The sequence below is a fragment of the Euwallacea similis genome, chromosome 1, assembly GCF_039881205.1.
Source record: "Euwallacea similis isolate ESF13 chromosome 1, ESF131.1, whole genome shotgun sequence".
NCBI classification, from domain to species: domain Eukaryota; kingdom Metazoa; phylum Arthropoda; class Insecta; order Coleoptera; family Curculionidae; genus Euwallacea; species Euwallacea similis.
This window is the reverse complement of record NC_089609.1, coordinates 2,725,275-2,746,365: the sequence shown is the minus strand read 5'-3', so window position 1 is coordinate 2,746,365 and position 21,091 is coordinate 2,725,275. Positions and strand designations below refer to the sequence as shown.

General features: G+C 37.2%; 1 protein-coding gene across 2 annotated transcripts; it reads left to right on the top strand.

The window, feature by feature from the left end:
- Positions 1-281: 281 nt before the first annotated feature.
- Positions 282-21,060, top strand: LOC136415141 (uncharacterized). 2 transcript variants are annotated; one of them, XM_066399595.1, is made up of 12 exons: positions 282-416; positions 9,719-9,872; positions 9,927-10,089; positions 10,141-10,326; positions 10,384-10,577; positions 11,243-11,374; positions 12,256-12,456; positions 12,524-12,651; positions 13,037-13,226; positions 13,359-13,418; positions 13,838-14,010; positions 17,549-21,060. In XM_066399595.1, the coding sequence occupies exons 2-12, from the start codon at positions 9,761-9,763 to the stop codon at positions 17,798-17,800; spliced, it is 1,791 nt and encodes a 596-aa protein (XP_066255692.1). In that variant the 5' UTR covers positions 282-416; positions 9,719-9,760; the 3' UTR covers positions 17,801-21,060. The 2 variants fall into 2 exon arrangements, with proteins under 2 accessions (XP_066255692.1, XP_066255684.1); XM_066399587.1 differs by having other exon boundaries at positions 13,022-13,226.
- Positions 21,061-21,091: the final 31 nt, after the last annotated feature.

Genomic DNA, 21,091 nt, shown 5'->3' with positions numbered 1-21,091 from the left:
TAAGGGACCTCTTTCTGTTGTGCAACACGTGGAAGTCTCCTTAACACAACTAAATTCAGTCTACTCCAGATATAACTGAAAAACCTTTAAGTTTCACGTTTGTTTCTAATGCGATGTTTAGTAGCATCTGCTGACCTTCTCCAAGGAGAAAATTTTGGTGCGCAGAAAGACGCTCAGCGTTGGCCGCAGGCGTCTTCGTTGACCAGGTGACGGCTTTCTCTGTCGTCGAAGAGGACGCTCAAAAATAACGCTCCCGACGTCAGTTGCTCTAAAACCGACGGCTCGGAGAGGCACCGAATAGAGCCTTGCAGGCAACTTTGCGCGGTCGCGTACTAAAGAACTCTTTTTGAACTTTACGGAAGTTGGAATTTTGTATTGAGGTTGTGAAGTTGACGCTTGAGTGAGGCACATTAGAGGTTAGTTGTTGCTTGTGAATCTTGACTTGCGAAGTTCTATTTTTGGCACACACAACGCGTTGAAACTCTAGGGCTTTTGAGTTCTCAAACCCCTAAAATTCTTCGACATAAATCGCTCATATTAAAAAATCTTCATCGAGTGCTCCTGCCTGATATAGGCGCAATAACGATAATCGATACCACCTGCTGACTGACACCCAAAACTCCTTTATTTCCGCTTCACGAAACTTTATACTTTATGTAAGTTTAATTTCCAAAGTAGCTGATTTGGATTGGAGCTCTGTTTGAACACGTTTTGTTAAATTCGATCCACCAACAGTTAAATCACTTTTGAAAGAGACCTTTCTTATTAGAGCTAGAGGAGCATCAAAATTGCTTCTGTCCACAGTTGTCTCAAAGTTCAGTTATATCCCTTTTTGATTAGTATACCTTGTCGCCGGGGCCCTAGAATGGGGGTTTGGGAAACTACAAATTGAGATAAGCACCAGTGTGTTGTTCCCTTGCGATGCATTATTTAAAAACTCCCACCCTTGATCGGTTTAAATGCAATCCCCCCTTCTAGAGAGAATTAGAAGCATTAGCTTTCTTTCACTTTAAACCCTTAATCAAACGGAAAAGGAAGATTCTATTAAGGGCCTTAGGTCACAGACGAGCAAGCCTCTAGAAAAATCCCTTTCGTTTCAAATCGTTCGTGAAATAAAGCTAAATTTGAGGGATTGCCTTAACGCTCCTTTATCCATGTTTCTTTTACCCGAAATCGACTGGTTGATAATAGGAATTTTTTTACTTTTTAGAAAGAAAAAGTTTATTGAGAATAATGCCAAACTAAACGAAATTCCGCAAATAGCGAGATAAAAATGGCTGCTGTGTGCGTCCATTACAAAATTAGATCCAGAATGCTAACGCCTCGTTTGCTTTGTCAGCCATATGATAATTATAGCCTGATGCAGGCAATTTGATTTCCAATAGACCCTATTTATATGATTTTTATGGCTTTAGATATCGGAGATTCCCCCAGGAGATTATACCGGATAGGCGGAGTTTATCATAAATTCCTATTACTGTCTTTCATTCACACCCACATTCATAAGAATCTATAATAAAGATAGCTTTTTGTTGTTGGTGTTACATAGGCAAATTTAAAAATGAAACTAGTAGTATCTTGATCAACAATATCGATTATATTTCGGGGTTTCCCCATGCAACTTCTTCATGGCCAAAATCTCCGAATTTTTCAGGACTACTTCAGAAAATTCTTGTCAGAATGGTGAAGATCAGTCTAGGATTTCTCTCAAGTTCTACCTGAATGAATCCTGAATGTACGAAAGTCAGTTCAGTTGCCCAAACCACGAACGGTGCAAATAAATAGTATTTCGTTTGTGGTACCTGGCATTGGACATGTCATTCTCCTGAGGTGCTTCATGCACCAGTCTTGAATACACTTCCATACTGGAAAATAAAATATAGGAAAATGTACTCCCTAAAGACTTGTACTGATCTATACAATGTAGCTATGAAGCAACTAAACTAAATTTCAGGTACATATTTAACCGCATTCGAATCAGACCTTTAATCATATAAAAATTTCTCTTACCGCTTGACTAAACCTCGTTATATTATGAAAATCACGTTGACAATGCGGCTTTGAGCATTTCCTCATTACAAAAAGGAATTATTTTCTTTTCAAAACCAGATTGCCGCGACTCGAAGTTCCTGCTAAAAAGATTTCGAATTCCTGTGGAATCTTCAGAGCGTGCACTATCGATTTGTCGCTATAATTAAAGTTCTCTAGACCAACGACAGCAATTGAAACTGCTGGGCAATGGGATGAGGTATGCCAGACAGGAAATTATTGAGGGGCAAAATTCGATTTATTGCAGGAGCGTGCTGAATCTTGATAGTTGGGTTAATCCCTGTTAAAGATTAAGTCGCGTTTACAGAAGATACACTATGTATTTATACTGTTTGATAGTCGAAATGTATTACTATGCAAATTCGCTACCGTTAAAAATTCCATCCACTTAAGCTCTGATGAAAACATGCAAAAATTTTAATTTCCAGGGGAAGTAATATAATACCCCGAGTTTTTAGGGGATAATAAAGCTTCGCCTTTCTGGTTGGTTTATTACCTTTTCCCTCGGTAAATTGGCAGGAACAGCTGCAAATTAAAAGAACAGTCTAATGTATTCCTTTTGTAGTTTTGGAGGCACAAATTCAATTTCTAATTCGGCACGAAATGTCTGATATTTATGAGGGCAGTCAGTGACGCGTTCCGCTCTTTCATAAACTAACTGCCGAACAAAAACAAAGAAGTTGACAGAGAGGATTTTTATGGCGGGGCTTTATTAAATTTGGAGACAGGTTTTCGTTGTTGTTTGAAGAACCCGAGTCTATTTAATATCAAGTGTTGAAAAGTGAAATACTGTTGACTGCATTTCCAGTCAATTTCCCTAGCTACCTCTAAGACCTTCTTGGTCTTTTCAAGGGTCGCTTTTCTTGTGAAATAATATTCAGGTAGATAAAAGTTGAAGTAATGAGAAAAACAATGATTTATGATGCCAGATAGGAAATTCCTGACAGGCTGGCAAATACGGATTAGTGTCTTCATAAAATAACTAACCTGCTTGTTGTCCGGATTCCTGACAACATGGTGAATGAAATAAATCTCTAAACCCGTGGGCGTGTAATCTCGTGGGATGTTTCTTTCACTTGTAAAGAGATTGTAGATTTTTTGGTGTTAGTTGTTTGCGTAAATAATTATGAAAATTGAATATTTTTAATTGATGAATGACGGTGAAAATAAATTACTTCCGTTTTAAAATCCTTTTGCTGTTCACATTGTGAACAATATGATGGAGGAGAAAAATTCTGCAAATGTTGCTTCCAAGGGACGTTTCTTCAATGTCTTTCTTGTCTGACTAGGAGTGCCTTTAAACTAAAATTTTTCTTCGTTTAAAATAATCAATTTTCATATTATATATGTCTCGTAGTCTCTCCATGGCTCAACCTCATCAATTTCTCCATCACGCAATTCCCTTTTACACACATATTCGTTGTTAAACCGCTCGCCAAGCACATATACAAGCAAACATGTTTCCATTTCTCTTAATATCAACGTCAGAAGAATGTAATCTCTTACGTGAACAAGATTTTTATGTTTTTCTTACACGGCGTGTATTTTTATTAAAACGACACTATATGTTATATTTCTTCAAGATTGTTTTTCTTCTTTGGAATATATTTGTTGTAGGGCTCTATGATGGGTCCGTTCAAACGAAACGAAAATCATCCTGAAAAATGCCTTTTTCAGAAAATTAATAACAGTGTGAATGTCAAGAGCAACTGTGAGTTTTCAAGCTTGAACTGCCTCAAAGATTGCTTTTTGAGATTGATATTTATTCCTCCAACAAATTTATCAAAAAGCAAAATTGCATCCTAGGAAATGTGGCAGATTTTCGGTGGCACAAAACTTTATTACATTATAACTTAGAAAACGAGCAATGAAATAGTGCTTGCGGTGTGCTTAGAGCTTTACGTGACCAGAATACCTGTAAGAAAAGTCTCAGTCTAGTTTACAGCTATGAGGAAAATACTGAGAAGACATATAGAGATATTCATCACGCATTTAACGTACTCGCAAACTTATTCAGTGCAGCACGTCTAAAGAAAACCGACAAAACATACCCATATCAATTTTTTCGCTATCTGCATGACAAACTTCTATAAAATGTGAATGATATTGCTTTTCCAGCATGAGTGGGAAGTTTTCAATTTTATTGGAAAAGGTACCAAGTGTTTTGTAATGAAAGAAAACTTTCTGGGGGTGAATTTCCGGAAATATATACAACAGCTCTATAGCATGCATATCTCATTTTTTTCCTCATAAAAAACGCAGGATATGATTGTAATACCGTAAAAAATTACTATTTACTAATCCGCCATTATTACTGCCAACGTTCTTCGTAATAACATTTTGGTGCATCCTGGTTAATATGAGAGCAGGCAAATTTTAGATCGCGCTGAAGCGGGACTTAACTAACTTTCCAGGAGGTTTTCCTTTGGCTTTACTAATTAAAAACGGGGCACTAATTAGCCAAATTTACTCAATTTGTGATCCATGTCGTTCAGCCTCTTTTAGCATGAGTGGCGTGTAGATTTTAATGCCGCTTCACCATTTTTTTAATATTCATGTTTAACCTCAACATTCCCGGAGCTACCGAAATTTAACAACACGAATGTCTCACATCGTAAACGGACTTTGTTCCGTTATCTAGAATCCAGATATTCTGGAGTTACAAAAAGTTCGTTGCAACTGAAATTACCACTACGAAGTACAGGGACGACCAACAAACTCTCAGCAAAATTTAAAACCCACTTCGACAAACTTTTTTTTTACTTTTACGAGGAAATTCTGTCTGCCTGATAATATGTTCTATCTGCCTGTTTAACTTCTCACCGGAATTTTTACTAATTAAAAACACCACGGTAACAGATTGCCTTCTTTCGCAAGATTAAACTTTTAACTTTGATATTATAATCAGGTTATTCGTAATATTTCTCACATGGATTCTTCGTTTCATTGTTCTGTACAGCATATATTCAAAATTTAAAGCAGGAAATCTACATAAAGTGCTAGAGGCGGAGTATCATATGAGAATCCTATTTCCATATTTTTCTTGAGCGTTCTTGCACATGATACAATTTACCAGACAATAGGAAAATCCAAAAAGAATATGAGTTGGTAAGTGCAAAATTTAATAATACATGTATTACTGTACAGCAGCCTTAGAAGTTTAGCAGAATATGTATGTGAAATCAATTAAAAGTTAGAGCTACCAAGAGGGATTTAAAGCGCAGTTTAAAGTTTGATTTATGTGACAATAAACGCAATTTAAACCTATCCACAAAAAATACTAAATATAAGGATTACTGTGAGTCATGATGATCATGAACGTACAAATGACGGCATAAGTGGTACTTTAATATTACACCGCACTTTCGAGACAGGTATTTTTCATCAATGAAATTGCGTCACGCCTATCATTTTTATGTTCATGAGGATTCACCATTACTCTTGTACCATTTCAACTGTAAAATGTTGAATTACCAAATATGTACATGTGTATGTTATGTACATTTCAAGAAACCATTGAGGAAAATCGGTTGAGTATCACGCGAATCAGTAATAAATAATTAAAAATACTCGAAATCCGAGCGTTCTCTTTTCATTTTCCTAAGGCCATGTTCATGTCATATGTCCAAATGCCAATAACTAACCAATAAAACGGTTTTCGCGAGGTGCTCTCATAACAAGGAAGATACGGGCACTCGGTACAATTGGCAGACCGACAGAATGCTACAAAATACTGTTAAATCGCTGAAAGTTTGATTTTGACCTCGTGTCATCAATAAAACACTTGACTCATCCTCAAGCGGCAAAACCCGCCATTATTTATCTCCCCTCTTCGCTTCCCTTACCTCGGATCCACCCACCGTATACACATTCTGCATTCCAAACGACCCTTTTAGAATCAATATCCGTTTCAAGTCCTTATACTATAATATATAATCCCTAAATCTGCTCCTATAATTGAGGGCGGTCAAAACCAAGTTACAACTAAAGCATTAGATGCGAAATACCTAGGGTTAATTGCTACAGGGACAAGATGTAGTGTGGGTTTGGTTCTAATAAAGGTTCAATTTGGAATTATTTAAGTTATAAGAAGATTATAAGGTCTTAAATTTAAATTATATTGTAGTACTTTATAAGAATTACTCTCTAGAATTTGGCGCAAATTGACTGAAAGTGCCTTTGAAAATTCGGGTGCTAGGAAAGGCAATATCATTATTAGCATGATGTTCCTTTTATCCGAAGGCCGCATAAAGGTGACTGCTTTTGAGTTATTTTTATGAAGAATACATCCAGAATTTCAATAAATCTTCTTTGAATCTTTTTGCCATCGAACTGAAAAAAGAGAAAAATAAAAAACCCAAGACTATTTAAGGTATTTTCATAACATACGCTTCGGGGGTTTTTCCACAGAATACCTTTTGGAAAGCCTGTTGTTTTATGGAGCTCGAAAAAGGTAAATCAAACATTCCACTTCTCTTATTTTCTGCCTTTTCTAATGGAAAATATCCCGATTTAGTTCTTTCCATACTTAACAAATTACATGATGCACCTCAGGCGCTTCAATTAAGACTCTTAATATTTATGAAGCCTAGTTGGCGTTTCCAAGAGAAGTTTTAACGAAATTCAAACAAGAATAGTTTGCTCAGACCATCGTTAACGACGCATTAAATATTAAAATTTTCTGATGCGGAAAGCGGCAAACTATTCGATTTTCTGTCAGTCTCAGACTCAAAAGAGTGGACAAACGGATTTAAATTTCCGGAACCCGGAAACCGAAAGGTTCAATTTACACAATTCCGAACGCGAAGCGGTCCCCTGCATTAATTGGGAGTTAATTAATATTCAACACTGAAACCACAGGGCTTGCTTTATATGCCTTCGAAAGCTCTCTGGAAGAGGTTGCTTAAAATAAATATATACGTACACGTGTAGGTGTTAGATCAAAAGGTCAGGAGCCAACCGAAAGGTATTAACCACAAGATAAAACATCTGGGGAAAACCTGCCGGTAACTTGTAAACTAACTCCCATCGATTGACGCTTAATTATTCATCTCACAAAAATAATGCCTATAAAAACCTTTAACAGAAAGTTAGGTGATTAATTATCATCTTGTTAAACTAGCATTTCCCCCTAGGGGTTTCGTCATAAAATTCTACCTTCTCCACCGAATTTGTTATTAAACTTCATTTAGGATCGATAAATAAGCAATTACAAATCTATTAGTTTATAAGCAAACTCGTTTTACCACCATTTAAGAACAATTTTTCAAATACAGTTTACAAACCTACGCGAAAATCAATGAAACAGTGCCTATTGTCTATAGTTTCATCAGGCATTTTCCTGCTGCTATATGGTGGTATTTCGTGACTAGCTTTACTTTAAAGATTGTATCGTACCTCCGGAATCGATCGAGAATTAACCTTATTTGATATCATTGGAAGATAGGATTTTCGGCTCAAACAGAAGGCTCTATCATCCTTTAAGGCAAATATTGATCGTCAGTTTTTGCTCTTGAATATTCACAAAACAAATTTAATATCCGATTCACCTTATTGTACAGAATCTGGACGGAAACGATTTGGCCGGCAAGATCAGTTTCTTTTTCGCATGTGTAGTTATGAGATCCAAGACCCAATAAATTCTGGATTCTTATTGAAGGGAAAGTGGATGAAATGCCTCCACATATACACTTATCCGGAATAGAAATCGACGTTTAATCCGACCGAAACGTGGCTTTAAAATAATAATGAAACCTTAGGTAAAGTTATGTCTGTGCCATTGAGTGTTAACAAAGTTTCGCAAATAAAGTTGATCCGAAACGTCAGCTTTACGAGCAAAGTTGACTAATTACCGAGCCAAAGGGACTGGTTTTAATTAGTAAAACCCTCAAAAGTTCGACCCTCGAAAGCGAGCGTTTTAGGTGAACGTCAGCGTAGTTGTAGGCTTGCTTTTTGTGTTTAATTAGAGAAAATAGTGAATATGAAATACCGAGTTATTTGAATTGTAAAACTCCTCGCCTCGATCTGCTTATAACATGATGCTTAATTAACCCTTAAAGGAAATTTGCTTTCCCGCAACGACCAGATACTTACAACACAAAACTAAGGCCAATTGCTTGATTGCCATGAATTCGCGTTTTTAAAGACCCCCAGGGCTTAAAAATTGAACCATTCAAATTATCAATTCATTACGTTTTATACAGCAATTTACGCGTGCAACAATGGTTTTGGTTGTTGCGATAATTGTGCTTTTTGGAACATAAATAAAAATAGCAAAACGCCCCAGGTGGTCCATTAATCATCGGTAATCCTGTTTATAATAGAGAGCAATTAATTACTACATTGCAATTTAATACGTGCAGTAAGGGGAATTCATTATTCATGCAATTATCATAATTTAATGAGTTCAGTGAATTAAAAGTGTTAAACTCTCAGATAAACAGAAAGTTCAGGTGCCTATCCGCGCTTTATTAAGGACAAATTCATCTTTGACCTCAAAGCTAATTCCTAATTAATTCCCGAGCTTCATTTTGAAATTAATTTGAACGGATCCAAAGAACTCACTTTTAAAGGATTCGTTTGAACAAGCCGTTAAGCCCTTTTTGTTTACGACAGATTTAATAAATCTTTTCTTTCCTTAAAATAGGTACGAGTTGTAAAAAATTAATAAATGAGATTCCACCTCAAAAACCGACTTAATTGCCATTTAAATTTGCCTCTCACTGGGGGCGGGCAATTAAGTTGCCTCGCGTGTTTTAAACTTCAGCTCATTAGTTATGTTAGTTATGACAACAAGGGTTATGGTGAAAAACTCCCGCTCGTTTAAACCCAGGAAAAAATTAATCAAACAGGGCGATATTGCTCGTTTTTTCTTTCCAGAAAATACAAGAGTTTTTGTGGAAAATAAATGGTCTATTAGAAGTAGAATTGCTTGAAAAATCTTTTTCAAATTAGTGGAAACTTAATGGTTATGGATCGACGATAAATGTCTCAATCCTCGAAATTTTTGATCGAGCGAGTCATGGAGCGAAAATTCCCCGATTCTCCATCTAATTAATATTTATGTTTTTCGCGCCCGAAGGTGTACCTGCAGCGGAGGAAAATATGCTGGAATTTCCCGATTAAGAGCCCAAAATATTTGGTGAAAAGTGTTCAAATACGCACGTACCTATCCTAATACAAACAAAATTTCAATTTCCACTATTCTGTGGTGGCAAATTTAACTTGGGCATTTTATGTATTTGTGCTGAAAAACTCCAATTTATATGCATGAAAACGAAACCAGTTCAACTTTTGCAGAATGGAAATTTGGTGTCTGGTTCAAATTGTAACTGAGACAAGAGTTTCCTGCTGGATTATTTCTCGTGCATTTGAATATTACTGGTATTTTAAGGGAGTAATACATGTTTTAATTCATCAACTAGATAATATTATTCTCGTTCGGATTTCCTGGAAACTCATTAGCATCGAAACTTTCAAATTATTCGGATCGATGTGGTATCCACATTTGAAACTTGCTGATGCTGAATTAGTTTCAATTACTGCAGCTCTATTCCAAAGTTATTACTAATAACATTACGGTATTGTTCTCTAGGTATAGCATTATTTTCAACTCAATGAATCTGTTATTAATTAAATTCAACCGGTTTTACTCACCTGTTTGTTTCAGAAAATATATCGGAATGGCAACTGAATATTTCCGGATTAGAAGATGTTGAGCAGAACTTCGTCTTCGAGAAGAAGGAGGGCATCCAGGTCTGCTGCCTCTTCTCCCGCCCAAGCCGCCAGGCCCCCTGGCACCAGGTCAGCAGCTACTAGTCCGGGTAGGGTTTTCAGTTTACTTTTTTTCGGGGTGTACATGACAGTCCTCTTTCCAGGACGCAGAGCCAGCATCGCAGTATCTCCCATAGATGGTAACAGGTCAAATGGCTTGGGAGTTCCTGAAATCAATAGAAGCCCTAGACATAGTATCATTCCGGACATAGCATTGATGGAAACCAAAGATGACAAACTGGATTTCGATGACATAATTGAAAAAAGGTTGATCCGTTTCATGTTATTTTACCAAAATTACTAGAGAGCAACTTGCAGAACACCCCGTCATTCCTTGATCCCATCAGACTGCGTTCTAAGCCCTAGAAACAGTTTAGTGCCAGACGGTCAAAGATCTCCAAGGCACAGTTTGGTGCCCAATGACCTGAGAAGTCCCAGAAACAGCTTGGTTCCAGACTCTGCTTTAAGTCCTCGAAACAGCCTAACTCCAGACAATTACAACAGGTCTGTAGTTGCTTTACTGTAGATTTTCTGGTCTACGGTTTGCTTGTCCTCATCCAGAAGTCCCCGTAACAGCCTGGTACCAGACCAAAACAGATCGCTCAGGCATAGTTTAACCCCAGAAACCAACACATATGGTTCCAGATTGAATATAGCGGAGTATAACCGAAGCCCTAGGAATAGTTTGCTGCCAGACGGTACTAGATCTCCAAGACAAACTCCATTGGAGAACAAGCAGTGGATCCCTGATGATGGTGAGGAAAGGGGCTGACGCCTTAATTTTGGTAGTCGAATAAAACATTTTAGTTGTAAATTATTCATTTTCTCTAATAAAAGTAAAAGCACAAAACACCGTTTTCACGTTTTAATATCAGTATTTGTGGTTTAATCCAGTCTTGAAGTTTGCTAAGGAAATATGGCTACATTTTCCGATAAAAACAACCTGAAAGTGTGTTTCTTAAGGCTACTTTTTCAATCAGATAAAATTACATCCACGTCATCTGGAAGGCACGCAAAAACCTATTAAACTTTCCGTCTTTACAGACTCCATAAATACCAGCTTTTTAATGGAAATAGACAACCAACACATCTAATATTTCGTATACGTAAAACTTTTCCGATACTAGAGGACTGGAATACATCATAAAACGCCCGTTTGCCTTATAGAACTTCGTATGCTGCAAGCGTTAGTGCTTCCATATTCCAGTGGCAGCTTTATATAATTTGCCGCCTAACGTGAGGGAACTTTTATGGAAAGCTTCCAAAAGGAAACTCAAAATTTTGCTAACATTATCGTGGAAAAATTATTAGTCACTTTTATTGCGGCCTACATATCTATTAAATCACGAGTAAATCCGGTCCCAAGTATGGATTTCTTATGTCGCAAAATCATTTCCCGAAACTAACTCCCCTTTTGTAGGAGGAGTTCGAAGTCCTAGACATGGCAACTCCCCAGGGGACTCCAATAGGAGCCCCCGAGGCAGCATAGCCCCCGAATCGTTTTCTTACCGGACGAGTCCCAGGGGAAGCATTGCAGGAGGCAGTGTCGCAGGTAATTAAATATTTTAGCAAAGCTAAAGGGTAATTGGGGTTCTAAGAAGGGTTGTCGCCGTTTTAGAGGTTGTAATGTATCACGGTTTTACAACGACGGCGATAAGGAGTTTGTCACTGGGTTTTAAGTGCGCACTTCCAAAGACTGTTTTATGTTTATGAGTCGTAAATGGTTTACTGCAGGTCAAGCTTTTTGTTCAACGAAATGGGATTTTAAGGATTAAGGGCCTGTTTTCTCAACTTGAGTTCTCACTGCTGCCCACACTCTCCTTATTTGCCCTTTATCACTGAATCTTCTTTCTTAGTAAGTTTTGGCCTTTGATCAGGCCCTTGTATTTAGGCGGCACGTGGATTTGTTCCATTATAGTAATTGGCAATTTTTGTGCAAAAAATACACATCGAGGGTTAAAACATTCAGGGCGTTTCTCGCTCAAAGAATGTGGTCAAATATTGTACTTATCATGTAACGGCTGATTTTGGGTCACTCACTACATTCATTAACAGAAAAAATGAGCCCTTTCAAAAGCTACATCTTAAATTGATGATACAGAGCCCAAAATGCACTGTTTTAAACTCAAACCTCTCTTGGACTTTCATTCAATCATTGGTTCCTTCGGAAATTCCTTCAGCTCTCTCCGAGGGAAATGGTTAAATTTATTCAAAAACTGATCGCGTATTTCATTTATTCCAATTATCCATGATATTCCAATTTCAAACGGATAACCCAACCTACATGAAATAGACGTCTTAGAGAGAAAGAGAAAGAGTCCCGGTCATTTTGCGTCAATACAACACTAAAGGCCATTTTGCTTTGTTCCTTCCAAAAATCACTATTTTTGTAACTTCAGATTATATTGTTGCCCTATGTACTCATCCTTCCAGGAGACTATGCTTCAGATTCTCGAACTCCCAGAGGAAGCATCGGCCCCGAAAACGGCTACGACCCCAATAGAAGCCCCCGAGGAAGCATTGCAGCTCGCAACAATTTAGCAAACGACATTCGAAGTTCCAGGGGCAGCCTCACTTTGACTTTCCAGGAGCCTCCAGTAAACGAAAGGAGATCCAGTGCCGATAATCCTTCAAGTAAGTGCGACAAAAAATCTTCCACATACGGTGTGATTGCGGTGAGATGTGCGACCTTAATTTCCAGATTCTCGAGGGAGGAGCTCGTCTCCGTCATATCGGTCCTCATCCAGAGGGAATATAAATGCGGGGTATGGCACAAACAGCGGATTTGAGAGCAGTGGATCCCGAAGGGCCAGCAGTTCGGTTAGTCAGGTGCGAATTAGGAACGAATTTTCAATTAAAATACAAAATGCTTTTAGGATTTTTACACTTCAGCACACAAAATTCTGGAAATATATCTCCAGCGCAAATTTATTCAATTGCCTCAAGTACACTAAACTAAGAAACCTTATTAAATGTCCATATTTTTCTGGAAAACTAAAGAATTGCGGCAACGCTGTCGCACCTCACCTCAAGCGTACTTCACTGGTTGCCGACATCACCCCCATACCCTCATTAAGCCCTGTTGTCAGCTTTACTATTTTTTCGATCGTTATTTTTGTGTAGATTGTCTTTATTTTATTGTCTCAGTAGTTGAAAGTAGATCACATTCACCCTTCCAAATATGCCGTAAATTAAACAGGTGGGGATCTCGCAGGTCTCTGGGGATGAGCAGCGCAGGCTTTGCGGGGATCAGAAGTATTCCAGAGAAATGGGACAAGGGTTAAGCCTGAGCCTCACCCTCACCACCTACGGTTCAGTGGCGTATCAGTTGAAAGACGCCAATTTGGAGGCGACTGGCACCTGCGATTTTGTCTTCAGGGCTTTGAGGATTGTTAATAAGACTGGTAATAAATTATCTAGCTGCATTCAAACTTCATGTACAATTCTGTAAACTTTTGGCAGTATTAAATTTTGGTTTAATTCTCCGTATTTACATGCGAAATGAAGCGAAGTTTAATTAAATAATTTTGTTTTAGTGGTGGTTACCATCCTGCTGGTGTGTCTTTCCATTGTACCACTTATAATGCTCATAATGGGTAAGTTTCCTTGAATCCATTGTTGTCATGTGTGATACACAGCAAGTTTTTAATGCATTTTGCGTGTTTGGAAGCGGAGGAACTTTATGGAAACTGTCAAGAAATTGAAAATTATGTGGGCTAAAATCTCTTGGATATATAGATCAATCATTCGGTGGCAATGACGGCCATTTAACTTATCTTAGCTCCGTGTATAAACGATTTTACCCCTATATTACTATCTAAAATGAGTATCTATTTGCCTTCAAGCCCCGTTTACTTCACCTCTTGGACAGGCACTTTCCGACAACAATTGCGATGAATATAGAGTACAACTTGAGGGCAAGTTTATGAGGAACTCTATTGCTAATAAATCTTGAATGCGGTGGTTAATTCGGATATCTCCGTGATTATTAATTATTTATTTTCCTCCCTTGCAGGAGTTCAGTTCTTAAGGGATTGCCCTCGAGAGCCCAACATACCAATTTACATGGTCGTCGGTGGTACCGTTGGTAGCGTGAAAATGGGTTTATGTCTCTGGAACCAGCTGCATACCCGACACGTGGAGCCTTCGGCTCATAATAATTCGTCTTTGGCTTCGAAATTTGCTTCGGTGAGTACGGAAATTTGATGCGAATGTACCAGCGCATTCACATTGGCAACGTATATTGAGTTTCGACGGTACCCACTTCACAAATTGTGTATTACCAGCCATATTACCCAACTCTCCAACGGCCTCGTGTCTGGAACTTCTAATAATCGATTGAAACTCGAAATATTCCAGACATTGTATTACAAAAGCTATCGTGGGCATTTCACATCTCGGATACGCGAACAAATTCGAAATCCTTGTAATGGAAATTGTTGAAAAGTAATTATCTATCCCAATTTTTTGCTTGTTTACCTGGTTTGAGCCGCCACCGCTAAAAGTAAATAAATTGCTTTGCCTCTTTAAATTCCAGAGAAATACATACAATAATGGAAAATTTTACGCTTCAGTACATAAGGAATCAGTTCTCAGCTTTCTAGGTTGTATTAAAGCCGGATTTCGAAGGATTAAACTACGTCACTACGACCCTATAGCCAGGCAGTTAGGGGCGTAATTTTAAGTAGGGGCTTGGAAGGAAAGGGAGCAAATAACTAAAAAAGTTGCCATTATTTTCCCCGTAATATTCCAAAGGTCATGCTGCTTCTTCCACGAGTTTGATTCTTCATATATGATAGAATATGTTTGTTTGTAGTTGGACCTCGCAATGCAAATAGAACGTCTAAATACACTCACTTTCACATGAAATGCACCACCCAGTAATAATAATAATTAAGTCTTATAATTTTGGCAAAATAATGCTTCATAATAGAATATCAAATGATCAGACTTTCAGTGAAAAAGAAAGAATGCTGGTGGTTTTTTTGTCATCGACCTATTAGATTTTTTATTCAATTGTAAATAAATAAAATAATATTTACATGGAAATATCAGTTTATTTTCTTATTGAACTGTGAACAAGACACTGGGGGGGGCATTTTGAGATCAAAATGCCCCTAGTGAGACAGCGTCGAAATTTTTCCCACGTTTCGGATTTTGATAGAGGGCGAATTATCGGCATGAAGGAGGGTGGACTTTCTTTTCGTGAGATTGCCCGAAGAATGAATCGCAACCACACCACAATTGCGAGAATATGGTCTTTGTGGTCTGAAGAGAGGGTTCAGCGACATCGTCCAGCTGGACGTCCTCCCCGTAGCAGCAACGCACGTGAAGATCGACTTCTTAGACGGATGGCCATTGGTGATCGATTTCAAACAACAATGTCTGTTGCAGTAGATTGGATGGGAGCTCTAAATCGTCGGGTGTCGATGGCAACAATTTACAGAAGAATTTCGTCTTTTGGCCTGCATTCATACCGCCCAAATCTATGACTGCCACTAACCGCCCAACACCAAACTTCCAAATTGGCCTGGTGTCAAGAACGAATTGATTGGAATCATGAGTGGAACAACATCGTCTTCAGTGACGAGTCGCGATTTTGTTTATGGATCAATGATGGTCGTAGAAGAGTCAGACGATACCGAGGTGAAAGAAGAAATTTGCAATTTTCTGAAAGGCGTCACACAGCTTTAACACCTAGTGTTATGGTCTGGGGTGCGATATGTGTTGGCCGAAGATCCTCTCTTGTGTTCGTTCCAGGCACCCAAAACGCACGTCGCTACATTGACAATGTTCTGAGGCCAGTATTAGTACCTTTCATGCAAACTTTACCAAATGGCATTTTCCAACAGGATAATGCAAGACCACATAGTGCGAACATTACTCGACGATACCTGGAAGAAGCACAATTGGAAATACTGCCTTGGCCTGCACGGTCACCGGACCTATCGCCCATCGAACATCTTTGGGATATGATGAGTCGCCGTCTTCGAAATTTACCGAGGCCTCCAAACAATGTGGATGACCTACGACATCATCTTGAGGTAGCATGGAATGAAATACCCCAGGAAGATATTGATCATTTGTTGCAAAGCATATCGCGAAGAGTACGTGCTGCATTGCCGTACGAGGCGATGTCACTTATTATTAATTTTTTCATTATCAAATGTTGTATCTTTTAACTGAAAGTCTGATCATTTGGTACTCTATTATGAAGCATTATTTTGCTAAAATTACAAGACTTAATTATTATTATTACTGGGTGGTGCATTTCATGTGAAAGTGAGTGTAATTATCTATTAGGGTCCAATATATCAATGTTGGGGTAATCTTACCAAGAAGATAATCTCCATGTAGAAATGAAGAAATTAACCATTCTGCTTTGAATTTGTCGCTTTTATAAATATTATCTTCTCGGCAAGGTTATCCAAAGAAATAAATACCAACAATGTGTTGGTACCTGTTCTCTATAAGCAGTGAATCACAAAAGCATTCGTACATCCTACAAAAAGTTGGTTCCGACATCACAACGCTCAGCATTTTTTCAGCTACTCTTATTGCATGGGGTGTATATCAAAGATTTTTGAAATTTGAACACTCTGTAGATAAGTGACGAGGCGTTTGCGAACCTCTTTTTATATAAACTTATAATCATGAAATAAGCTAAAAAAATGAACCTCCTCCGTATGTATACATACTATTTAGGAACACCCTGTGTTATGTGTGGTTGTACCGACAGACTGCTAGGGATAGGAGCATCGGCTCTTAAGATTCCACCTTGGTCTCGAAAGATTACAGACATAAATCCCAACGGTTTCAAAAATTATTTTTTGGACTTTTCGACTTACTTTTTGTTGGATGAGTCGGAGCACGCGTAGAAGGGGGGATTCTGGTCTCTCTCTTCAATAGTCACGAAGGTCACGTAGACAGATAACGACCCTGCACTATTTAGTTAGAACAGCACATGGGACTGATAACACTAGTCGTTATCGAGAAGTAACGTGGACGAGTGATCAACTAAAAATTGAGTTGAAAATGATGAGGAGCATGAAAGGACAGCATTAAGAGGTCGAAAACAGAACATCAACGGCCCCCCTGCGATTACACCATCGGCTTACAGAAGGACCACAGAAGGAAACGCTCCGTGACGCAACACCCTGTATATATTTTTTTAATTTTGTAGGAAATCTTTGTTACACATCCTATGCAATGAGAGTAGCTGAAAAAAATTTTGAGTGTTATTATGTATGGTATGAACCAACTTTTTACAGGGTGTACGAATACTTTTGTGATGTCTCGTATACAGGGCGTAGCTCCAAGGACCGACGACATGAGCCAAATTCTCATCAGCAATATCCATTTTCACTCATTAAACGAGGGTTACACGACACCCACTTTTACTCATTAAAAATCTGTGATACTAGCATCGTATTTCACGAGTCTTTGAAACCAAAGATCATCCGATTATCTCGATTTTATACCGTATGAGGAAGGCTTTTTTTGCCGCCGTGCTAACACCCGATTGAATTATCTAAGATATTCGTTATCGGTAAAAAAATATGCAAAAAAATTTACAGCCTGGTTTAAACGTGCAGCTCATTGGTTTAAAAACCGATACGCGACACGAAATAATATACTATAGTATGTAATAATTTTGCCCAAAAGGCGTAGACAAATGCCCAGTATATGTATTGTACAATCTCAAATCAAAATTTCTTTCTTTCAGATTGCTCTCACCATAGTCCTAATAGCCTGGTTTGGCTTGGGCAATTACTGGATCCTTCACATAAAGTACCCAGATTACGCACCCACGTGGTACGAGCCTAACAAGTGGTGTCATCGCACCCTTTACGTGTTCGCCCTGGTGCATTTGTGCATAGTGTATTCGCTGTTTGGTGTCTTGATAGTGTTGGTGATAGTGCTGGCCCTGTGCCAGATCTTCGGGTGTGAGTGGTTGGGACCCGCCCGATACAAATAGCAAACTCCCCCCGACTACTTTGAGCTATGGGATCAACCTAGGGCCTATCGACGTTAGTTATCTGTTAGAGTAAGTTTATGGTTTACCGTTGTTTGCTATGCAAATGGATTTGAAGTAATTGTTTGTATATAGTACTGTCAATTTGTTGATTTAAACCTTTCTCATGGTTTAAATCCGATTTAATTAACGCGAATTCCTTGAGAACTAACTTGTTGAGTGGATGGTACTGGAATCCCTTTGCGAAAACAAAAGGAATAATTGGAGCAAAAGAATATCGAATTAATTCGCAAGTTACTTTTCGTAATTTTCTTGTTATTTAGTTTCGGATTTAAAAACCAATTTACAGGTTTAAATGAGCGTTTTGTATCGTAAAAAATATTTTCTGTAAATACATACTGCCATATCTTATACAGCAAATAAAATGTAGAAAAATCGCCACACTTAGAGCTTTCAAGGGTGTAAAATGTAAACATTTAGAGAGTAGTAAGTAAGTTTTTAATGTCGAAGACATGTGTACAAACCGACATAAACAGCGAGGTCCAGCTTTAATACCGGTAGAAGGGGTTTTAGAAGAAATTCACCTGCCACATACTGCTTTGGTACAAGAACTTCTCAAATAAGCGGTATTGAATAGGTTTATGTGAATATAGCAGTTTAATCAATTTCTTCTAAGTATCCCCAGTTAGATTTATTGATAAAGTATCTATAGGTGAATATTTATACGTACTTATAACAAATTTTCTATTTTAAGATAGCTCGGATTCTGAACTGTTATCATGAATTTTTCCCCAAAAAGATCGGTTTTTCTGACTTTTGCAGTATGCTAATTTAAGACGAATTAGAGTAAAAAAGTAAATTTGCCTTGGATATCTAAAATTAATAGTTGCATCGCAATTGCTCCAAATTATTCCAAAATCATCCAACGTAATCTCAGTTTATTCCCACTTTCAGCTCAAAAACTATAATTTTATTCATCGACTGAAATAAAAAACCATAATTTGGAATCCAAAAATGCACACTTTCAATTTTGAGGGCTCGTAATTTGCTTTGATGAAACGTTTTATATAGACGTGTAATAGGATATTTTGGGGCAAGATAATTGAGCTTCATTAAGAGCCTTCGTGGAGCTATCCACCTTGAACAGTAACACCATTATGGGTTTAAAAAATTTATCTACATCGCAGGTTTTCTTAGAAACCATAATAATTCGCTCAAACATCTTTTTTAGTCGAATTGTAAGTGTGCCTGATTCTCATGGTTACCCAAATCATACGCATATAGAAAACTGGTTAAGTGTAGAAGCTTACAGGCAAGAAGCTGAAGTTTGAAAATTAGTGGGTTATGAAAATACCGGCGAAAGTTGATCATTTTATTTTTTATATATCATCAGAAAACATGAGAGAAACGTGAAATGCTTCTTCGAGTCTCCTCCAACATCTCGCCCAAGGAGGCAGTTTTAACTTAAATTCATATTCAATTAGGTGACAATATCTCGAAAACGGTCACAGCTACCGACTCAGGGGTTAATATGTCTTACAAAAAACGCACCACATACAGTCAATTTTCAAGGCAGCGAAGTGTTATGAAGTTTTCTTCAATTCCGCTTATTCAAATTTTGTTTAAAATCAGTTCTTAACTGAAAACAAACTTTTAGCTGTAAGTTTTAAATATGATTTATTTCAGAAGCTCTATTCAAAAATACTCATAACTCAAATACTCAACTTTATATTCACCTGTAAAAGATCGTATACAAGAGCTATTCTCCTTCAACAATTTGGATAAACTAACTTTCGAATATGTTCGAAATCGCCTCCAGCTTAAAAATTGGAATTAAAGGACATAAAAATTTAAATATACGAAACCAAGCACTTGAAAACATCAATAATCAGTATTATATATAATTAAATTGTTTAGAAGTTTAACTCACTCAAATACTCAAGAAAAGCCAGTTAGCCCAATTTTCTACCTATTTTCATACGCATTGTTTCAGAAATTGAACTTACTTAAAACTAAATTATAACTAAATTATGCGAATCCTATTTAGCTAATGAAAACTATTGGTAATGGTATATTATTGAACGAGCATATAATGAATGTCAAGTTCTTCTGAGGGGATGACGCTTATTATATGCGAATACAATACTATACTTTGTCCACGGTTAAACATCCGTATTTTTCGAAAAGTAATTAAAAATCTCCTTTAAGAAATTTCGTTATAAGTTTTTTACCTTTTAACGCCAAATCCCAGTGCTTAAACAAGCCATAATTAAAATCACCTTATCTCGATTTTCCAAGGGGTTTCTTACCCCATGGTCTACTTCTAAAACTTCGCTGATTGACACGTAATTGATTTTAGCTAAATCATTTTTTTTTTATTTCTCGCCAAATAGATTTTATGTTGGCAAATCATTAAGAACAAGGTCTACAACATTTTAAATTTTCACGATTGCTGTCGCGTTATCGTGTCGCTACGTCGAATTTAAAGAAATTCAAAGCCTACTGAAATTTGACGTTGAAGGTGTAGAAAATACTCATGCATAAGTGTACATAGGGAAATGCTATTAAGGGTGGATAATGAATTCATTAATAGACCTTATCATGTGTGTACAAACAGATGTAAAATTATTATATATTTACATAGCCGTGGACAAAAATCAATTTTTCTTTCTAAAAAGTTGCTTCTAGGCGACTTGTAATATAATGTAATTATAATCATTACGCTTTTATAAATGTCGCTTGAATTAAGGGCATAATACAATACAGGCTGTTGTGAATTAAATAATACATCAGAGGCATTAAAGGATTTCAGCCATAACGATAATTCGTAAGAGTCTGTATCGAACAAAAATCAAAATGTTAGTTTTAGAATCTTATTATCTATTTCTTGCATAATATTATAAAAGTCTATTATTGCATATCTAATAGCCTTTCATAAAAAATATTACATTGAGCAAAATGTACCATCCAAGTCTTATGGAAAATTAGTGACACCATGTAATAAGCTAAACGAGTTAGTATAATTAACAAATAATATTATATATTATGATGATAAATATGACCAACCCTGAGCTTTGCCCAGAAGAATAACATTTCAGTGTGCAGTTTATTTGAACTTTTATCGAATTTGTATACATCGAACTCCATTGTTTTTGCCACAAGAGATTTTATTAAATGTTTTATCTGTGATATGTATACGTTCATACCTATTGAAGTTTGTTTAAGTTTATGTATGTTGTATTAAAGCCGTACTATATATTGCTCTTATTGCCAGAAAAATTGTTTCATTTTTTT

Excerpts from the sequence above, each read along its gene's own strand:
- LOC136415141 (XM_066399587.1), top strand. The coding sequence starts at position 9,761 with ATGTTGAGCAGAACTTCGTCTTCGAGAAGAAGGAGGGCATCCAGGTCT. Across the intron at positions 13,227-13,358 it reads GAGGATTGTTAATAAGACTG|TGGTGGTTACCATCCTGCTG; the intron begins GTAATAAATTAT and ends ATTTTGTTTTAG. Across the intron at positions 14,011-17,548 it reads TGGCTTCGAAATTTGCTTCG|ATTGCTCTCACCATAGTCCT; the intron begins GTGAGTACGGAA and ends TCTTTCTTTCAG.